The sequence below is a fragment of the Octopus bimaculoides genome, chromosome 2 (assembly GCF_046866305.1).
Source record: "Octopus bimaculoides isolate indiv1 chromosome 2, ASM4686630v1, whole genome shotgun sequence".
Taxonomy (NCBI): Eukaryota; Metazoa; Mollusca; class Cephalopoda; order Octopoda; family Octopodidae; genus Octopus; species Octopus bimaculoides.
In genome coordinates, this window is record NC_142929.1 from 90,869,958 (window position 1) to 90,893,673 (window position 23,716).

At 36.2% G+C, this 23,716-nt stretch overlaps 1 protein-coding gene across 7 annotated transcripts in view; it reads right to left on the reverse strand.

Moving 5' to 3' along the window:
- The window catches only part of LOC106874430 (1-phosphatidylinositol 4,5-bisphosphate phosphodiesterase epsilon-1), a 1,217,386-nt gene that overhangs the window by 84,967 nt on the left and 1,108,703 nt on the right, over positions 1–23,716 (reverse strand). For 4 of the 7 annotated variants that reach the window (XM_052978429.2, XM_052978427.2, XM_089347150.1 and 1 more), the window contains 2 exons: positions 17,224–17,250; positions 3,733–3,850 (listed from right to left, as the gene is read on the reverse strand). In XM_052978429.2, the coding sequence (XP_052834389.1) occupies positions 3,733–3,850; positions 17,224–17,250 (145 nt within the window). The remainder of the gene's footprint in view (positions 1–3,732; positions 3,851–17,223; positions 17,251–23,716) is intronic. The other 3 variants (XM_089347149.1, XM_052978428.2, XM_089347152.1) reach the window with 1 other exon arrangement.

A 23,716-nucleotide genomic window follows, 5' to 3' on the forward strand; every position in this document is an offset into this window, starting at 1 on the left:
GCCTATGATTCTGCCAGCTGACCACCTTAAACAACCCTAATATTAACATAGCTTCTTTCATTCATATCTTTAACACACTTGTTTCTTTTTACACTCTCTGTACTAAGCTATCAGGAGAGCAGGTCTCTCCATCTCACTACATCATGTTCCCAGTGTAACTAGGAATATCACTGAACCTATCTGACCCTTTCATCTGCACTACTCCACTTTCTGCAACCTCTTCCCAAGGATATCTGCTATTACCTTTCCTATACGCTCTCCTCTTGAACTTCCAGGTATTGACACCCATCATCCCGTCATCCACTCCTACCATTTATCCATTTCAATTGCTATCCATCACTCTCCCACCAATTCTATCACCCTGTTCAATATTACTGTTTCTATCATCACGTCCTGCTCCTTCTTCCATCCATTCTAGTTATTTTCCTGTCTGTGATGACAGGAGTGAATTAACAATTTAATGGATTAACAAGTTTATCATGTACTAGGGATTCTCAAACCTTTGTGGCAATCCCACTATTGTTGGTAACACAAAACATGCACTCAGAACATTTAATAAAGTAGTTGGCAAGTGAACAGCGATATGACATCAAGAGGACCCTTTAAGTTGTTCTCAACAGACTAAAGGATCTACTTCTCTGGTGTTGGTGCTATGATAAAATGCACCCAATATGCTCTGTAAAGAAAATCCTTTGAGTTGCGGGCATGACAAAATTTCTAGTGCTACAGCCACAATGAAATGCACTCAGTACACTTTGTAAAGTGCTTGATGTTAAGAAGGACATCATGATGTAGAAACCAAACTAAAAACAAACATATGAGGAAGATGTGGTCCTCCTGACTTGTCTAGGTGATCAGTATATCTGAATAAGAGCTGACTCAAACTGTAAGTGGCCTTTTTCACTCATACCAACAAGGAAAGTAGACTGATCTAGGGATCAACCACAATAGCAACAACAGTTCATAAACATGCAAGATAACAACACTGAGCACCAAAAATTCACTCAAGGTGCTGCGATAAAAATCATCTCATCACCTACTATGTGGTTGTGTGGTAAGAAGCTTGCTTTTCAACCACATGGTTCCAGGTTCAGTCCCATTGTGTTGCACGTTGGGTAAGTGTTTTCTACTATAGCCTTGAACCAACCAAAGCCTTGTGAGTAGATTTGGTAGACGGGAAAGCAGCTTGGTGTGTCTGTGTGTTTGTGTTTGTCCCCCACCACCACCACCACTTGATGGGCAGTCCCCCGAAATTGCTGGCCTGGTGCCAAAATCTGAAATTTGAAACCAATATTTGCTCTGGTTCTTTACAGTCTGAGTTAACATCTCATCAAGCTCAACTGTACCTTTCTACCTCTGGGGATGATAAAATAAAGTACTAGTTGAGTACCATGATGAATTGGCTGTCTCTTCGCTGCCAAACTTCTGGCATTGTATCATCATTATCATCATTTAATGTCCGTTTTCCATACTGATCTGGCAATGTTTCTACAGCTGGATGCTCTTCCTAATGCTAACCACTTCAAGAGTGTAGTGGGTAATTCTTATGTTCCAACCATGGGGGCCAGTCAGGTAGCACTGGCATTAGCCACATTTGGATGGTGCTTTTTTACATGCTACCGGCACAGGAGCCAGTCAGGGTGGGAAGGTGGTTGGTATTGACCATGTTTGGATGGTGCATTTTACATATAAGAAATTCTTGCTAGAAAATATTATACAATGAAATCTGTATCTGTGAGCTTGGTTAAGTTCATATATATGCTTTGAAAAAATTAGGTTTATTTGTTTGACAGCCAGTTTTCTAGCTGTTCATATAGGTTGAAAAATATTTATTTGAGCAGTATTTTGGAGCCTAATACTCTTCCTCTCACCCGTTTCCTTTTATAATTAAGAGAGTGTAGAAGTAATGTTTTCTGGGAATGTAAACATAATGGTACTGTTCTTTTGGTCATTCAGTCTTTTGTGAGAACTGGAAATGACAACTTTCATGTACATGCACACATACACATACATATGCACAGCAGGCTTCCACACAGTTTGTCTACTAATTTCACTCACAAGCAAGCTTCCCTCAAATATTTTGCAATGGGTGTGCATAAAAATTTGCTTTTGTGCAATTTTTGCCTTTCTTTGCAAAGTTTGTACACATGCAGAAGCAACTGCGTGGTAAAAAGCTTGCTTCCCAACCACATTGTTCTGGGTTCAGTACCACTGCATAATATCTTGAGCAAATGTCTTCTACTATTGCCTTGGGCAAACCAAAGTTTTGTGAGTGGATTTAGTAGATGGAAACCAAAAATCCATCATGTGTGTGTGTGTGTGTGTGTGTCTCCACCACTGCCTGACAATCAGTGTTGGTGTGTTTACTTTCCTGTAACTTAACAGTTTGGCAAAAATGACTGATTGAATAAGTACCAAGCTTAAAAAATTGCTGAGGTTGATTCATCTGATTACAAATTCCTCAAGTCAGTGCCCCAGCATGGCTGCAATATAATGACTAAAACAAGTATAAAAATAAAAAATGTATCCATGCAAATAGCTGTTTATGTTTGATTTCATCTTGTAAAACTTGTATACATTCATTTTTTTATTTTTATCTTGTCTCACTCAAGTTGTAAACTGTGCACATGCTCAGAAGCACACAGTTTAGAGGGGACTTGATTCACAATGTACAAAGTTGCCCTGAGGTAATAGTAGAAGACAATGCCCAAAGTGCCATCCATGCAGTGTAACAGAACCTAAAAACATCAGGTTATGAAGTAAACTTCTTAACCACTTAGCTATGTCTATACCAAGACATGCCAGCTACTAGCCATGTCTGTGCCTGATAACTATTATTTCTGATAGAAACAGATGAACTTTTCCCAACTCAGAAACTACTGTAATGAAAAATGCTTTTGATGTAGTACTACCACCAGTTCCCTTTGGACTGGACTTGTCAGTAGAAAATATTTCTCAATAAATATTATTTGCTAATGTAGCTAAACAGTAAGGCAGCAAGCTGGCAGAATTGTTAGCATGTCTGACAAAATACTTAGTGGCATTTCATCTGTCTTTATGTTCTGGGTTCAAATTTCACTGATGTTGACTCTACCGTTCATCCTTTCGAGGTTGATAAAATAAGTACCAGTTGAGCACAGTGTCAATGTAATTGACTAACTCCCTCTCCCACAATTTCTGGCCTTGTGCCAAAATTTGAAACCAGTATATCTAAACAGTAAATATTTTGCAATGTAATGTTTTTTATTGTGAAACAGATTCTTTTAAAATCTTTTAGATAGAAGAGGAATCAGAGTTTGAACTCAAAAAGCAAAGAACTGGAACAAATACTGCATGGCCTCTGGTCTGATGTTCTAGCATTTCTGTCCGTCCATCACCCAGGATTAGTACATTTTTATTGATTCTAAAATGATGAAAGGCAAGGTTGACCTTGAGGGGATATGAACTTGGAGTGCAGTCAAAACAGGTACTGTATAGCATTTTCTATCTGGTGTTCTAACATCTTTTCCAATTCAAGGCATAGATGACCTCATAGAGAACTCAGAGTGCAGAGAGCTAGAACAAATGTCATAACACATTCATTTTATCTAAAACTTTAATGATTTTGTCGCTTCACTACCTAAATTTATATCTCAGTAAAAATAAATAATGTAGAAACAAAATCATCATCTATGGAGATGGGTAATACAATGCTTATATTCACATCATGTTACTCTATGATTTCATACTTACATTCCTTGTCTGGAAATATCTCCAAAAGAATCAGCTCTTAACCGAGTATGTTTTGATTTTTCATCTTGTTCTGGTGTTTGACTTCCTTGGCTGTCAACTGAACGTCGCATATCTTTCTCTGAAATAGTAAACATCCACAACATATTATATTAAACATTCCCTGAGCTGAATTTATTTTATATATATTTAAAGTACCAGTACTGTGAAGGTGCATGGCTCAGTGGTTAGAGCATCGAGCTTACGATCATGAGGTTGTGAGTTTGAATCCTGGACCAAGCTGCATGTTGTGTTCTTGAGCAAGGCACTTTATTTCACGTTGCTCTAATTCACTCAGCTGTAGAAATGAGTTGTGACGTCACTGGTGCCAAGGTGTATCAGCCTTTGCCTTTCCCTAGGATAACATCAGTGGTGTGGAGAGGGGAGGCTGGTATGCATGGGCGACCGCTAGTCTTCCATAAACAACCTTGCTTGGACTTGTGCCTGGGAGGGTAACTTTCTAGGTGCAATCCCATGGTCAGTCATGACCAAAAGGGGTCTCAGCAACTGATATATATATATATATCACATATATGTGTCTGTGTTTGTCCTCCACCACTGCCTGACAATTGGTGTTGGTGTGTTTACTCCCCCATAACTTATTCTCTCTCTCACTGGGTAACCATGTACTTCCTCTATAGCAAGATACCTATTTCTGCTTCCCTATTTCTCTGTCACACACTAACCTTTCATCATCTGATACTGGATCACCCCCTCCAATGCCACCTCCATTATAGCAAGACACCTGTTTCTGCCACTCTGTTTCTTTGTCATCCTCTGCCCTTTCATTCTCTGTCATGAGTTCCCCTCCTCAGATACCCCTGCCCCTCTCATTATTCCTTGTCTTGCGAGTTACGTAGTGACCATGTAAAGTGGTTGGCATTTGGAAGGGCATCCAGCTGTAAAAATTGTGCCAAGACTAACCTCACTTGTGCTAGTGCCATATAAAAAGCTCTGAGTCCACTCTGAAGAGTGGTTGGTGTTAGGAAGGGTACCCAGCTGTAATAACTCTGCCAAAAGAGACACAATAGCGTAGGGTAGTTTTTCTACCTGGATCGCTCCTGTGAATTGTCCTACCCATGCATAGAAGATGGACATTAAACGATGATGATGATATATATGGATACATACATGCATACATACATATAAATAATTGTCCTACCTCCCCTGTAAAGGTAACAACTCTCCCCTTTCATGATACCCTTAAAACCAGGAACTTTTCAACACCCCCAGTAGAAGATTGGATGTTTTCATCCCAATTTTCTTTGTATTGGATTTAATCTAAAAAATATATATATATATATATATATATATATATATATATATACAGTGTGTGTGTGTGTGTGTGTGTGAGTACTGTCTAATACTGGATTTGATTCCTCTTCATCTTTGAACCAAAACAATGTAATAAATATTAAAGATTATTTTCAATAAATTTAGTAGACATGTGCCAATCAGATATAATTAGCAGAGGTTTCAAATAGATTTATATCAAGATAATTTCATTGGCACTGGAATTCACTAGATCTATGTATTTCTAATATGATTGATAGTAAAATTTAATAAGTTTATATACATTCACAGTGCATGCAAATTTTGTCCTGGAGCTGCCAAAAATGATTAAGTTGACTCCAAAACATTAGATGTGTAAAATGAAAGTGTATTGAATAAGTAAAGGAGCACCAAAAGCATTGGCTAGTGTTTGTATGGCAAACAAAATTTGTTTGTGTAGATGTGTTCTGACAAAAGATGATGGTGGCATCAATAAATGTTAATGCTATACTATAATACAAGGATATTAGGTATATGATTATGAGGATATTATGCATAATGAAAAGAGGCTATAAGTTTTAAAGGAGCAGTAATGAGGGTTGAGGAAGATTAGAATAACTGGGGTAAGTGATGGTTTGATCAAATGAAGATATTGGAACTCACAGATGAAATGATACAGAATAGATAGATATTTGGAAAAGTGTTGAAGAAACTGAAACTCATCCAATGTTTGCCAACAAGATGAAAATTACATTAAAAAGATAAAGATGATAATGTTGATGATGTATGTAGTCATAGTGTTCTTGTTATGAACAGTTCAGTGTCCTAACAGTACTCTGTCATGAAGACTTGATTCTTCAATTAAACATTGATAATTGCTTTACAATGATATATCGTAATAAATCAAAAGAACACTTCAAAGCTGATATTAGCAGTAGTAATTCATCCTGGGAATTGTGATTCAGTTCTAATTATGTTTTTCTGATTTTCAAGTAATTTCTCTTGTATTCAGTGGATGGGTGAGCTAAATTGTGTCTTATGTCAATGGATTTACTTTGGGCATTGAAATGCTTTCACATTTCACACCAAGATCTTGATGTTGCCATTATTGACAGTTGATATAATAGGAATGTTATCAGTGAAAATACATTTCAAAATATTAGACAAACTGTGTTGCTTTGTTTATTAGATATTGTCAGCTATCTTCAAAAGTAATACAATATAGGATAAGTAAAAAAAAAATTCATTTTAATACATATATTTTTTTAATGTTTTATATTGTGTGAATTTTTCCTCTCCCCCAGGAACAGTTCAATATTTATGACGTATGGTGGCTGTGATGTAAAGGTTTTGGATTCCTGAATGTATTGTTAATACATTCAATTTTTCTATAACCAGTATGTTGTGACCCTAGGGAAGACACATAATAAGTCTATTTACCTCACACTAGCTTACTGCCAATGGTCACCCCTCCTCTTACTTTATAGCAAGCAGATTAGTGGTAAAGAGAAGCATCTAGCTATGAAAGAGTATTTACTCTAAAGGAAAATATGCAAATGTCAAAATTTGCATAATCTATATTATTTCTTCTTACACAGGAAATGGATATAAATGGTTAACAGATAAAATGACTCAATGATATCAAGTTTAGCAGATAATATATTATATAACTAGCTTATGCATTATGATTTTCATGTCTATTACAGATGTTGTTATATGTCTAAAGGTATAAACACATTACTTGATCTGCCTTTCAAAAGAGCTGGGTTATGTTTATAATTGTTCTCTCTACTTAGAACCATACTTTCTCATTTGGTTAGTTAGAAAGGTAGTTGCTATTAGATATGTTGGCACATACTCTCTCAAAGTTAAACACCTCAGTTTTGTATTATTAAACCGCTATCCTGTGTTATAGGCACTTGCTAGAATCCTCGATTAGTTAGAGTAAATCCTGAAAGAAATTACACTGTATAGCAACAGTGAAAGTAATTGCTTGCTTGATACCCATTCGTGCTGTAAATCATTTTCATTTTTGTGGTGCCCTCCTTCCCTTGATGCTCTAAGCAGGAGCTTATTTTGCTTAATGATTAATCCAGCACAGCTTGTTGTTTAGTAGATAGAGAGATAACCCAGTTGGAAACAAAGGAAAGTGAGCTGGAGAGTAAGCTAGAAGGATAGTAAGAGATGATGGCATAGATGTGTTAGCACATGCCCTCATAGGATATTAGGGGTGGTGAGAATAGGTGAGGTGATATAAAGGCTTGGGTTGGGTGAGTGGACAGGATGAGGTAACTGTAGCAAATGATGGAGAGAAATATAGGAGAGGCTTGGGGACAGGAGTTGCAATAGATATGAGAGGACATTGAGGATGGAGGGCATTGAAGGTGATTGCAAGAAAGTGAGGTGTTGATGATAGAGAGGAGAACAGGGCGGGGAGAGAAAGTGCAGAAAGGAGGTGACTGGTGGAGACAGTACGTGGGAGAAGATAACTGGTAGTAGGGAGTAAAGGCAATGGTGCCTACTCTGCTCTCAAGTGATAAAGGAAGTGATGAATAATAGGGAATGAAGTATGGGTGGGGGGAAGGTTGATGGGTGGAACCCTTCATGGACAAGCATTACCAGGGTGCTTCTAGGATATCAACTCTGCTATGGTGGATGGGATTTCTTTAGTACAGCAAAGCACTAGATATCTCAGTCCTTCACCATCTCCTTCATAAGCGCTCAATGTTTTGAGATCAGCCTTCAATACTTCAACCCATGTCTTTCTGGGTCTCCCTCTTTCACAACTTCCATCTACTTTAAGTGATCAGCACTTCTTTATGCAACTGTCCTAATCCATATGCATTATATTACCAAATCAGCGCAGTTTTCTCTCTAGCACACTGCATCTAATTCCTCAATTTTTCTTAAGTCATAAGCTCTCAGAATGCTGAGTAAAAGTAAGATATTTTGACATTTATGCATTTCACAGTGTCATTAGTGTTATAAATGAAATGAAATAAGCTTGAGATAGAAGTAATCTGCTTCTTACTGCTTAGTCAACACTACTTTACATGTGCTCATGCACACACCTATACACAGATACATACACATATATATTATAATAATCATTCTTATCATCACAAACATTATCAATATCACCAGCAGCAGCATCATTGCTTCAACACCTATTTCTCATCATGTCAGGAGATATACAGGTGTACATCCCTTCCTTCTTTCTTAATTCTGTGTCAACTGTTTGTGAGATCATACATTCCCAGATCTGGCATCATAGCCTCTTCAGCCATAGTTACAAATAAATACCTCATTTCTCAGATGTGCGAATGTGATAGGGGAATCGTAATACAAGAAATATCATTTATTTGTTTGATTATATCTAGCTAAAGATTCCTTGTCACTACACCAAGATATCTTTACTTTGACATATGGCACATAATATTGTTAATGTAATGGAAAAAACTTCAGCTTCAAAGGAAAATATTTATATATATATATATATATATATATATATATATATATATAAACACATGTACACTCACACATGTCTCCACATAGACGTGCACACACACACACACACACACGGATGCATGTGTGCATGCACATACACATGTTCACACAAACATATACATATATGCACATATATATATACATATGTATGTGTACATATATATGCATATGTAGAAACACATTATTTCTCTCTCTCTCTCTCTGTATATATACTTACATACTCAACGACTGGCACCCATGTCAACGTCTCCTTCATTGGACACTAAACTCAGCTTGCAAAGAGCTGTTGGGGCTAGTGAAAGCGAAATCGTGATGGCAACTGTACCAGTGGAGAGCTAAGAGCACCGTCTGAGTGTGATCGTTGCCAGAGCAGCTGTCTGGCTTCCGTGCCAGTGGCACATAAATAGCACCATCTGAGCATGGTCGTTACCAGCGTCGCCTTCCTGGCACTTGTGCCGATGGCATGTGAAAAGACATTCGAGCGAGGCCGTTGCCAGTACCGCCTGACTGGCCTTCGTGCCGGTGGCACATAAAAGCACTCACTACACTCTCAGAGTGGTTGGAGTTAGGAAGGGCATCCAGCTGTAGAAACTCTGCCAAATCAGATTGGGGCCTGGTGTAGCCATGTGGCTCACCAGTCCTCAGTCAAATTGTCCAACCCATGCTAGCATGGAAAGCAGACGTTAAATGATGATGATGATGATAATACAGAGCACATCAGCTTTTTGAGGTCATTTGTATTAATTCAGAAAACAATGCCTAGCTGATCAAAGAAAAGCTGTATTTGGAAACAAATTGGTACAAATGACCTTGTGAATCCTTTTATCACACCTATTAAAGGAGTTCATCATTAGCATCAATGACTGCTTCAATACAGAGTTGGAAGTGTTGCTATGCTCAGTTTGAATGATCCTTTATCAATTTTGAACCTAGTACTGGTTATGGTGGACTTGAGAGATTGTGTAGTGTTATGGGGTGTTAATTGACCTCTCTCTCAACTATGCTTCATATCTATTAGTCCAGTGGATTGAGGTCTGGTAAGTTAGGAGGCTATGTGTCTGGGAGAACATGATCATGGAGATTGGCATGTATCCATGCTTGGGTTGTCCTAGCTTTATGAGATGGCACAGAGTCTTGCTGGATGAGGTACAGTCTTCTATTGCATACTCTGTCTATCCAGAACTTCACAAGCTTCTCCAAAACCTCTGTGTAGACAATAACCCTGATTCTTAAACCCTGTGAAAGATAAAGTGAGGAAGCATGATATCTCCCTTGTTGCTGAGACTCTCAGAACCATCACCGTTGCTGGGGACTTAGTATGCATAGCTGCTGGAACCCCATTTGGGTCTCTGCATAACCATCTCTCATTCCTTCAGATTACCTTTTGTTCCTAATCAAAGTTTTTATTATCAGAGAAAGACCAAAACATTCCAGCTTCTTGGTGTTTTAACTTATTTGGCCAGCACTATGCATGGATTGAATGATTCTCTCTTATCATGTCCAACATAAACTAACTCCTCCACATCACATATGACTTGTACTGGATGTCCTCAAGCACAACTCTTCTGGTGGTGCATTCGGAAACTTTGAGGTCCTTCTCTTCTAGTTCTGTTACATATTTTGCTATGAATACAAGATCATCAACATATAGTAGTCCCTATGGACACCTGGTCTTAAATGTCTCTGTTATGGTCTAGAGGATGATAATAAATAAGAGGGGTCTGAGAACTAGAATTTGTTGGACACTAAAGTCATCACTGAACTCATGGCTAACTCCTGCCTTACAAATAGCACCACTGTACATGGTTTGTACTTTCACAAGCCATTCATCTGTTCCTAGCTTCCTCAGAGATCACATCTCAGAGTGAGGTAGTTTGTCGAAAGCTTTCTCTAGATTAATAAATGCCAAGTACAATGGCTTATTCTTAAGTAAATACTTCTCTTGTAATTGCTTGACTATGAAAGGAGTATTGATAATGCTTCTCTCAGGCACAAAGCCAAACAGAAGTTTGGCTTTGTGCCTTATAGAAGCACTATTGACACTATTTTCATAATTAGGCTACTGTATCTAACCTAATTCTGTTCCTAATTAATTGGGCTATAACCCTCTCCATAACTTTTATCACCTGGTCCGGCAATTTGATGCTGCTATAATTACATCAATCTAAGGCATTCTCCCTTATCATTGTAGCAGCTGAGTATAATGCTGCTACACCAGTCATTAGGGATTACATCTTCTTGAATAACCTGATTAGCTATACTGGTAACTAGACAGTATCCAACTCTACCAGATATTTTAAGCATCCTAGTGATAACTCTTGATGAACAAGGGCTTTCCCTGTCTTCTTATTTTTAATTGACTTATCTATCATACTGCTGTCAACTAGGATAGCTGGTCAGTCTGTTAAGTTCTTATAAAAGAAATTGCCTTTCTCCCATTCATTCTCTGCATTTAATAGATTGTCATAGTAGACCTTCTATGACACTTTCTTTTCAGAATACCTAAATGCAAGCATGTTTGTGTACGTCTGTCTATCTGTCTGCTTGCCTCTATATGTGTGTATGTGTGTATATATATGTGTGTGTGTTTGTATATATATATATATATATATATGTTCTTATGTATGTATCAAAACAGAAAGTTGGAAAATTTTTTGGGTATTATCTATTCACTATTATACTTGTTCCATTTGCTAATAGAAATTATTTCTCTCCTTTCTGTACTACTAAGTTTGCTCTTTATTTTAGCTCCCAACTATCTGCATGACCATTTCATTTAGATGTGAATTTTGTATTATTTGAATCTCTCTGCTAGAAAAATTTCTCACAGGAAATTTCTTACATATTTAACCTACATGTACAATTTTGCAATTCCTGTTAGTAAAAGGAAACATGTGTAATGGTGAATCAATAATTTTACCAGCCTCCTATTTTGATATGTAATTACTCTGCGAGCAATATTTCCAGAATTTACCACTCTAATGTGTACTGCACATGAATGTAAGTACATACAGAATTGAAAAACTGGAATAAGCAGAGGTGCTTCAAGAGGATTCATCTTGGATTTTAACCATACCTACATAATATGTATATATGCAATTAGATGTGTGTGTGTGTGTGTGTGTGTGTGTGTGTGTGTGTTTGTTTGTATCTATTGTATATAAGTATGGGTAGGAAGGTGTAAACGTTGATGAAGGTGGTTGGTAAACCTCTCTCCTTTAACTGAGAGTATTTCTGCTATAGTGTTGATTACTTTTTAATTACAACTCAGGGCAACACTATGTCTATTGATTTCTAGATTTTTCAGCATCATTGTTAAACCATTAACTTATTTAGATAAGTGAATTTAGATTGTATATTTATACGATCTCTCTGTTTCTTATTTGCCTGTTTTAAGCTATCTCAGAATGCAAAGAGCCAGAACAAATACCATTAAGTATCAAGTCCAATGTTCTAACAATTCTGCCAGTCCACTAACCTGGATTGCTTTATTTTATTGACTCTGTAAGAACGAAAGGAGAAGTTGACCTCAGCAGGATTTGAACTCAGAACACTGTTTGTCAGAACACATAACATGAAGCATTCTATTTGATGCATTAATGGCACTGATAATTTACCACCTAGCTTTGTATTGCTGTTGTTGTTTAGTCCAGATCATCTCTGATTTATAATTAAATGATCCAAGTCCATCAAATCAGGTCTAATGTAACTATAACAACTGTATCTGATCAACTTTTTTCTCTGTATGAGTGTGTTTGTGTGTGTGAAAAATATTAAGATGTTTTTGATGCAGATTTGGCACATGAAGTTACCATGTAAAAATACCCTAGTTAGATTATTTCTGTCTGGGAAATTTAAGCAAAATACCAAAAAAAAAAGTTTCATCTAATTTCATGATATTTGTTGTCTTTATTTTTTTTTTCTTGGTGTAATTATATCATCAATTACATCACAGCTTCTAATTATCTTTATGGGAAAATCTCAATTAATTGGATGCAAGGCTACTAAAATGCAAGAAGATGGTGATGTACTTAGTGAAGCACACACGCACAGAAAACATTTTTAATAAATTTGAAATATGTCCTTTAGCTGGAAGAAAAGTGGAGATAATTTCAAGAAAATAAAAACTCCATGCTTCCCTGGGAGTTACTACTAGGTTTTTGGTTTCTTCCTTTAGTTGAGAGGCAACTTTCAATTCATTAAGAATATTTTGTATAGGTCATTAAGTACATTACCACTTTGTAGAATTATTTTCATTCAAGTGTTAGATCACTGGAAGTTTTTTTTAGCTCTTTAGCTCTTTGTTTTTTTCTTGCGCTAATATGATGTATAGGTGCAGGTATAGCAGTGCAATTAAAATGTATACTTTGTAAAAATGATGTTCCACTTTGAGTCTCACTGCAAAGAACCTTGAGCAAAAAGTGTTTGCTACATTAAATCTAGGCTAGCCAATGCTTTGTGAGTGAATTTGGCAGATGGAAACTGTGAGGAATTCTATCATATTTATATACATGACACAGGCATCACTGTGTGGTTAGGAAGTCCGTTTCCTCTCATGGTTTCAGATTGCCTGGGTCTATATCTTCTACTATAGCCCCAAGTCAACAAAGGCTGTGTAAGTGGATTTGGTAAATGGAAACTAAAAGAAGCCTGTTGTATGTATGTGTATATATCACCATTATCATTGTACACCCATGTTCCATGCTGACATGGGTTAGACAGTTTGACAGGGATCCAATGTGTCAAGGGCTGCATTGTACTCTAGTGTTTGCTTTGGCATGGTTTCTGCAGTTAGATGCCCTTCCTAATGTCAATCAATTTACAATGTGTACTGGGTGCTCTTCTTCATGCTTCTGGCACTTTTGAGGTCACTATGCACCTTGCCAGTGTACAAAACACAAAAAGAGTTTTTCATCCTTATGTTAGATGAGGCTTAAGGCAAGAGAGAAGAAGTTGGGATAGAGCAGGTTCTTGTGGAAGAGCTACATGGCTATTCACATTTAGGAAAGAATGAGAGAATGAATTGGTGGTATCTCCAAGGAGATAAATAGGGTGATGAGGGATCCAGGTGACACCTCAAGGTATAAAATGTGTAGTAGTGGGATATATATATGTATATGATGTGTGTGTGTGTGTGTGTGTGAATTCTCTCTGCCCAGTGCAAACATAGAAAGACGAACATTAAGATGATGGTAATTTATGTTTTATGTCCCTGTGTTTCAGTGGTTACACAAAAAGAGACCAATAGAATAAGTAGCAAACTTAATAAGTACTGGGGTTGACTGGATCAATGCAACCTTTCAAGGCAATGTCCTGGCATGGCACAAGAAAAACAAGAAACAATCAAATACATCACTAATCTGTGTTTTATATTCCGGGGCAAAGAAACATTGAAATTATGGCTCAGCAGTTTTATTCTCTAACACCTGTCTAACATTCCCCCACTATTCCTCCACCATATCACCACCACTACCATCATCCTCATTGGAGGATAGCATATTCTATATCTTTTGCGTCTCATTCATATTTGAGGTCACTAAAATTGGTGTTGCATTGTAATGCATGTGGATTATATTTACCTAATTTCTCCCTATCTGTTGTATATTTCCTAATTTCACTGTCCTCCAACAAATGCAGTTATTGCACATACATCATAGTGGCAACCTTTATTTCAATTCAAACACAAAATGTCACTGATGCCAACAGAGACAGCTATTTGCTAAAATATTTCCATCGATTTTTTTTTTCCCCTTGAGACATCATGGTATCATTAACTCAAGCCCATCATACATAAACTGATTGTTATTCTTATATTCATATCTTTGTTGCTGTTGTTATCACTTGGCATAGGGAGTTGAGCTAATAATTCTGCAAATTCAATTGTTATGTGTAGTTTCAGGCTTTTCAGGTCTAATTTCAAATTTAGCTTCCTTTAGCTTTGCATTGAGTAGAAGAGGCAATGTTGATAATAGTAGGGTTTGAATATAAAACAGGAAGGAATAATAGATAAAATACTGGTAGGCGTTTTATCAGAGTTCTACTGTCAAAACTCTTTAAAATATTTCTTACAAAGCACAATAATTCTGAGTTATAAGAGAGAGAAAATGTAATTTTATAAAGTTTTAGTAGCAGATTAAACAGATAGGTTGTGGCGAAAATGAACTGCAAGTTATAAACTTCATCAACATTGTGATGTCCATTTTTCAAAGCTTGAATGGGTCAGATGAAATTCATCAAGGCAGATTTTTTGTAGTCACCAATCCTCACCTGCTTCCAAGTAACACAATTCCTACCCTAGTTCCTTGAACAAGAACAGTACAGTGGCCAGGCATGTTTTCATTGAAGATTGCAAATGAACAACACCACTTGTATTTTGGTAACATTTGTTTGCAATTAGCACACAACTTCAAGGCAAGGAAACATAAATAGATATATATATGTGTATATATGTATATACATGCATGCACGCACACACACATTTTGTTTGAGCTTCTACCTATCAAATCCATTCACAAAGCTTTGGTTGGTCCAGGGCTATGGTAAAGGAGACATGCACAAGGTTCCAAGTAGTTAAGAAGCTTACTTCACTAATTGTGAAGTAAACTTCTTAACTACACGGCCATGCCAATACCTCAGTCTATACATTTAACTGGTGGCATATTATGTTGACATAAACCACAGGATGTCTGAAACAACATTTCAGGGAAAGCATTTAACAGACACTCCATCAGTTATGACAATTGGGGTTACTGTTGATCTGATCAATGGAACAATCTGTTCATAAGATTAACATGCAAGTGGCTGAGCACTCCACAAATATGCAGGCCCTTTACATAGTTCTCAAGGAGTTCAGCATGATATAGTGTGTGACAAGGCTGGTCCTTTGAAATACAGGTACTACTCATTTTTGCAAGCTGAGTGAACTGGAGCAACATAAAACAAAGTGTCTTGCTCAAGGACGCATTGTGCCACTGGGAATCGAACTCATGGTCTTGAGATTGTGAGCCAAATACTGTAACCACTCAGTCATGTGCCTTCACTTGGGGAAATCATTTAGGATTGGATAAAATTACAATAGTAGAAAAGGAAAAAATAAAAGTTGTGTGGATTGTCACAAAGACAAATATTTTCTAACACTAACAGAAAAGAGCACATTACATGAGACAACATTGAAATACCATCTATATAATACAACATTGAAATACCATCTATATAATTCAACATTGACATCTACCATGTGTTTGGTTCCAAAAGCATAAAAAGGATCAATTATTATATAGATAATTAAAATACCATCAGAGCTCACTAAAAGAACTGTTTTAATATACAATGGGGGATTGTCAGTAAACGGAGAGGCCAGCAGTTTATTGGAGAATCAGATATGCCTGAAGCAGAACTATCAAAGATTTTTGTGATTATTTTACAATAATGGAAAATTATATTTAGAGGAAAATTCAGTAAAAATAAGAAAGAAAATTTGATATTAAAAGCAGATTTCACACTTTGAAAATTTATCCAAAGATGTAAAACAGTGGAATGAAGCAAATTAGAGAGGTTACACTCAGCAGAGAAATGAATGCCAGTTCATAACCAAATATTAGTTGATATGCCAATGTATATGGTATCTGTTTCCAACCACATGAATAAACTGAAGTTTAACTAGGTAGACCAAATACAAGAAATTCTATGATCTGATGGCTCAGTATCATATATACTCACTCATTCTACTTCTAATAGGTATGGTAGATCCAATCGTGTAAAATTATAATTATTGGAAAATAAGTATCTCTATAATTTATTTTTTCATCAGTAAAGGAGCTAAGCTGAAGCATTGAGTAGCAAGCAATGCATGATCCCTTTCAGGTAGAATGCAGAGGGTTCTGCAGAGCATACAACATGCCAGGCATTAACAGGTACCATTTGGCAGAAGACGATCAAGTTGGCTACGGACACAGCAGAGGTTGCCATCTCAAGGTGGCAATGGATCAGTGGGTATGAGCCCTAGAAGAGATAGTGGTACCATGAGTAATGCTTACTAGACACGAACTGGAGCTTGATCATACCTGGCAGATCACCTGAGTGCGTCTGTCTAATTGTCGAAAGACACAAAACACTTAATGACCCCTGGAAATATAATTGATGATGTGTCCAGTTGCATCATAGGATAACATGGAAAAATAACTCTATCAAGATTTTAATATCCTTGCTAAATATAGATCATAATATGAAGAGATAATTGATATTTGTCAATAAATAACTGCAGTTAAATAGTCAAACATACATTTCATAAAACAACACATATCAAATCATACCAAAGAAAGACAATTCAGTTAAGAAAATAAACAATATTTTCTTTTAATTGAAATGAATATACAATAATAAGAAACTTCACAAGAAAAGGACAAAACAATAATGTAACAGCTATTACGATGCCAAATTCTTATCTGGAAATCCTAAGTTTAATGTTGTCCTACAGGAACAATTAACTGAAAGCCAAACAAGTGAGAAGGAGAATAACATGCAAACAAAAGTCTGAAGGGAAATTAAGAGTAAAATATACAAAGTTAGGATAACCAAGCAGGCAAAAGGTAAGACAGACAACTTTAAAACATCGGTACAATATAGATAAGAATCAAATCAGAAGGAAAAAATCAAAAATCACACAAATTTAATTACCAAATTGTTTCCGATAGAGCTGGCAGCCTGACAGAAGAAGGAAAGAATTTGAAAGAAAATATAACAATATGAAATTGTATATTTCTAGCGGCAAATATTTAAAGACAGAAGACAAAAAAGAACAGGAAATAATAATGTGCTAGATATTTACTGAAATAAACTCATTAAATATCAAATTATTTGCAAAATGAGACCATAATTATATCTTTATTAGGATTTCATCAATGTCTGATTCCTCAAGCTAGGAAAGGAAATCTATTGTTCTGTTCTATTACTCTCATTACCATATATTTGGCTCTGTTCTATGCCATATCTGTGAACTGCTCATTGACTTCATTAAAGTTTCCTTTCTCATTTGTTCTCTGTTTTGTAATTAATATCAATTTATTGTATCAATAAAATTTCTTTGCACTAATTGTTGCTTTTCACTGCTATTATTATGATGATCCCATAACGTGATATAGAAACTGCTGGTAAATAAGTAAAGGGATTTGGGTTGATTGGGTTGGGTTCATTTAAAAATAAAAAAATAAAATGTTTTCTTGAACTAGTTCAAGTTGTTGATACATCACAATATTTGAGATTTATTAATATCATAACTTTTCAGCATCATGTTTAGAGATGAAACACTTTTTTAATTTTTACACCTACAAATTCTGCCAAGATTGACTTTCGCTTTCATCTTTTTGGAGTTGATAAAATAAGTACCAGCTGAGTACTGGGGTCTATGTAATCGACTTAGCCCCACTCTGAAATTGCTTATATGTACATGTGTGTGTGTGTGTGTGTGTGTGTGTGTGTGTGTGTGAATGTGTGTGTGTGCATGTGTGTGTGTGTGCATATGTGTACATGTGTGTGTGTGTGTGTGTGTGTGTGTGTGAGTATGTGTGTGTGTTCAAATGAGTGTGTGTTGTGCATCACACATTTGCATGAATGGTGTTTACATTCCCCGTTGATATTACATCTGGCCACTCTGCACTTTCAAAGAAATCCTTTGCTTGAAAATGGGTAAAGATTGCTTACAGAAAGGCCAACCAGCCTAAGAAGCCACTTCAAAATATGTCTCTGTCCAACCCATGCTAGCATGGAAAAGTAGACAAAAAAAATGTTAAAATGTGTAAATATATATGTATATAAGTTTTGGTGTGTGTGTGATAGTTGAGATGACTGACATAGATTGAAACATCTCTAAAAACTGGATAAGACAAAAATAATATTAATAATAAAGATAAAGGAAGCCAGAAATGAAGCAGAAGCTGATTGAAGATTATCTATGGAAACAAAGCTTATCAATAAAAGAGGCAATATCCTTTGGCACATTGATAACTGATCAGATTCTCATTCAATCAATGTTCTAGACATTAGATCTATACATCACCCCAGACTGGTTTCAAATTAGGATACTTGATTTTTAAACTGAGTAAAATTTTAATGCGAGATTTTTATTATCCTTTCTTTATTTCAGATAGAATTCATTGATTCTTTTGTATATATTTGCATAAATTATTGATCATGTTATCCTACTCTTGTTGAACTTGCATTGTAAACATTTCTATAACTCAATCGACATGATTTTAAAATAAGAATGGTTATTCTTTTGACTTGCAGATTAAAGCACTAAAATAGAATGCCTTGCTTATGAATGTGCATGGGAATAAGGTAGAAATACAAGTAAATCATTTTAGTTGCTCATCCTTATTGCATCAATAACAAAGGGAAAAAGTAATGTGCTTGAGTGTTTGATCCCACTTGTGTGGTCTTATGTTGTCTGAAAGAAATATTAAGAAATTTTAAGTTGAAAATAAAAATATTGCTAAGCAAGTCACATGACAAACTCCCTCAACTGAGTGGAGATTTTTATATGTTATGTCTTATGTGTTATGCATTTATATATATGTTATGCCTTTATTCATTTTAGAAATAAGGAACTGAAGTGTATAGATGTATTTTATTGCATTGTTATGGCTTATGACTATATTGTATTGAAAGGACTGGTTCTTGTCTGATCACCAAAATTAATCACCATTGAGCCTTATTAGCATTTACAAGGGTAACTACCTAGGAAACCTAGATGCTATAGGAATTAACATTTGAAGAATAGGCATTAAGAAGTTCAGTTCTCAAATACATGGTTTGGGCTTCTGTTTCCCTGTGCAAGACCTTGAGCAAGTGTCTTCTTTTATTGCCCTGAGCTGACTAAAACCTTCTGAGTGGATTCAGTTGATGGAAACTGAAAACGTATTTGTATATATTATTATCATTGACATCCTCCTTCCATGTTGGCTTGGGTTGGATGGTTTATTAGGATCAGTGAGGATGACATCAAACTCCATTCTTTTGTTTTGGCATGGTTTCTATGGCTGGATTCTTTTCCTAAATCCAATTACTTTACAGAGTGTTCTAAGTAACTTGTTTTGTGATAGCAGCACTAGTGAGGTCACTAAGTAACTCATATGACAAGCTCCCTCAAATGAGTAGAGATTTTTTCTGCCTCCTTGTTGAATTTATCTTCCCATATAGACCGGTATTGTTTTATTGTCCTGCCAGAGTATCCCACTACCCTTCACACACCAGAATGAGATCTGAGAGTGGTGTTTCCAATAAAGTCACTGACATTTTCATCATGCAATTGGTAGTACTGATTTATCTAATCACCAGCAGCAGACCATTTTTTCCTTTTGATCAAACCTGATTAGTATATTTATATACTAAATACTTAGACACAGTTATGACTGTGTGATTAGGAAGTTCATTCACAACCACATGGTCTGTGCATCACCATGAGAAAGTAGCTTCTACTATAGTTCCTGGCCAACCAGTACCTTGTGAATGATTTGGATAGATGAAAACTGTGTAGAAGCTTATTGTGTGCATTTGTGTTTGTCCCCATACCACTTGACAGTTGGTGCTGGTTTGTTTACATTCCTGTAACTTAGTGGTTCAACAAAAAAGACCAGTATCACAAGTACCAGACTTAGAATGAAAATAATTTCTGAAATTGCTTTGAATGACTAAATCCTTCAGGATTACTGAAACAAGTAAAAGACAAAAGATATGTATATTCTCTTCGTTCTATCAAAGACCTTCTGCCTACCAGATTTACCCACAAGGCTTTGGTCAGCCCAAGGCTGTATTAGAGGATGCTGCACAGTGAGACTGAATCCAAGGGTGTTCTGAACACATGTCCCTATACAATTTCAATGCATTATCATTCCGATATAAAGCACATTATGGAAAGATGAGTGTTAAGATTTGAAGTTGAGCTTTCATGGACTTTAGCAAATTTGTATCTATGTGTAACCAGCAACTTCTGAAGTATGGATGGCCCTTCAGAGTTATTTGGGGATTTCAAATTGTGTCAGTAGAGTCTAATCCTTTGTGACATTGCACACACTGTTGGGGATCTCCCATAATTCTCTCAAAATACAGTGTAATCAATGCTGAGAGAGTGAAAGAGGGAAGTATCGATCCCATTAAATTATTAGTACTCTATTAATTGACCCTTAAAAGTTGAAAGGCAAAATTGATTTTGGTAAGATTTGAACTCAGAATGCAGAGAGACAGATCAAATAATGCAAGTAGACATTCTATGTGGCATTCTAAAAACTCTGCCAATTCATTGCTTTAAGCAATTTTGTACCTGATGGTAATTAACATTTTACAATCATAGCCATCATTGGCAATGAAAACAGCAGCAGTAGCGATCAACATTAGTATCTCCACTAAGCTGCAATTATTAACCTACTGACACACTGTCTCTTCTTTCTATCTGTTCTAGTAGTTCCTGATCCACAACCCTCACACTATCTCTCTTTCTCTTATCATTACTACTCTCTCACCAATATGTCAAAGACTTTTTACTCAGCCCTTCCTCCCTGTAACTGAAACTTTTAGTCTCCCCCACCTTCTATTATATGATTTTCACAGATATCGATCTACAGATGTTGTAGTAAAAACATTAACTCTTCGTTTTTTCTTGGATTAGGCAATGAAAAATCATGAAAGAAAAAGCCCGATCAAAAACCTTTGTAATCAACCGTTAGCTTTTATGTAGTTGTTCAGCCTTCTTTATAAAATAATCAAATGTCCTTCAATTAATTTTATACTCTCTTTAAAATAAAATAGGAATCATGTGCTTCAGTGCTAATTTTTTTTCTACTGCATTTAATTCTAATTTCTGTAGCTTTAAGAATATGAGAAATAAATATTCCAACTGAGTTAGATAAAATGTTTGAAATGGCTATTTTAAAAAAATGATAAAATTGGTGTCTATTGTCCTAATCTCTGATTATTGTCAGAGATGTTTTATTCCTGGATGTGTTCACTACAGTAGACTGATATCAACGTAAAACATCTTTATTTTAAAATTTACGTTCTTTATCCCCTAGGCAAATGACATTCATGTATGCAAATATCCTGATACTCTGCAAAATATTAGAGTATTACTCACAAATGTGGAACATCACAGCTGCTCACTTCAACATAGATGTTCTGTTAGAACATACTATACTGTGGTAGATATCATGAGAGAAACTCTCATATTGGCTTTTGATGCAAAATGCATTGTTGTTTATATTTGCACCAAAAGCCAATATGAGAATTTCTCTCATGATATCTACCACAGTATATATATAATATAGTTTCTCTCATGATATCTACCACAGTATATATATAGAACATCAACATTTAAGTAGGCATAAATATTACCCCTCAGTATTAATACTGCCTCTGTCGTTAATAAATATTACTACTGCTATGCACGCAATCATTTTGGACTGCACTCAAAGAAGCATCACTTGATTGACTGGCATAAAGTTACAGACCCCTGCCTCTGGCCTACAAGTTTGCTGTCTCCTTTCTCTGCCTTTTCTATCATTTCAGTAATGGCCGCTGCTCTGTTCAATTATTCTTGTTCCCTACACTAATCCCTACAGTGAAGGCACATGGCATAGTGATTATAGTATTCAGCTCACAATCGTAAGGTTCCCAACAGTTCATTGTGTCCTTGAGCAAGATGCTTTATTTCATGTTGCTCCAGTCCACTTAGCTGGCAAAAACTAGTTGTACCTGTATTTTAAAGGGCCAGCCTTGTATCGTTCTGTGTCACACTGAATCTCCCTGAGAACTACATAAGGAGTACACATGCATGTGGAGTGCTCAGCCACTTGCACACTCCATTGATTGGACCAACTGGAACCCTTGTGATTGTAACCAGTGGAGTACTAGTTAATGACTATATTTGGGCCTTCCCCTTCAGAACGTTGGCCCTGTGGAATGTCTCCCCTTCTCATGTCTTTTCTGCAAGTAATGACTTACAAAAATAGTTAAAGGAATGTTAATGGTATCAATCTCACAAGTGTCAGAAAGCCTAGGGCATAGGCATAATCCCATTCTCCCTCAGACTCAATAAATTAAAGTTGCAAAATAGGAACCTATGGGACAGGAGTTGAAACAAACACTACATCTCTGCTGTTAGACATCATACCCTTTTGTATTTGAATCTTGGCATTATAAATTATAACTGATACAAGTGCATCACATGTATGATGCACTTGTATAGTATAATGTTCACCAGTATGTGTGATATAATGTTCTCCAACATGTGTTGCACAACATTCACCAGTATGTGTGTGGTATTTTGTTCACCAGTATATGTGGCATAATGTTTGCCAGCAAGCAGTGATTTTATTAAGACATCATCTCTAAGTGATTGCCATCCAAAGTTAACTGAAAAGCTCACTGTGTTGCCATGAGACATAATTATATTCTGCCAGATGTTGAAGTAGTGTTTCAATGTCTTTTTTGTTTTGTTTTTTAAGCTAGAGATCTATAACCCAGTTCCATACTACATATTGGGTCATCCAATAGATAATGCGTTTTTTTTTTATACTCCTTTTATTTTCCAAAATTAAGATAAACAAAATTCTTTTTTAATCTAAAATATACTCTCCTTCATTTTCTACAATGATCTTCCATCTAACTGGTAGACTTGAAAGGCTCCTCTTCCAAAATTCACTTGTCCCTGATGAAAAATACTCCTCCAGTATTATTCTCATGTCGTCTACAGAATTCATATTTTCCCCAGCCAAATGATTTTGAAGACTGTGGAATAAATAATAATCAGATGGGGTAATGTCCGACAAATATGGTGGGTGGAGCATTGTTTCCCATTCAAACTGCTTCGGCCTTTGGAATGTCATCCTCACTGTATGTGGCTGAGCATTCTCCTGATGGAAGAACATCTTTCATCTTGAAACCAAAGATGGTTATTTTCCAGTGGCACACAGGCACCGATGAATGGTTGAATGACCAAGTCCAAGCTTCTCTGCTAGTTCTTCAACAGTTATGATGGGATTTTGTTCAACCAGGGTTTGCAGAATGTTCTCACTGAGCTCTACAGAACTTCCAGGACAATGCTCATCTTCTGGGTTGTAGTTTCCGGATCAGAATTTGTGGAACCACCATTGACACTGGCCTACACTTATTGTCCAAT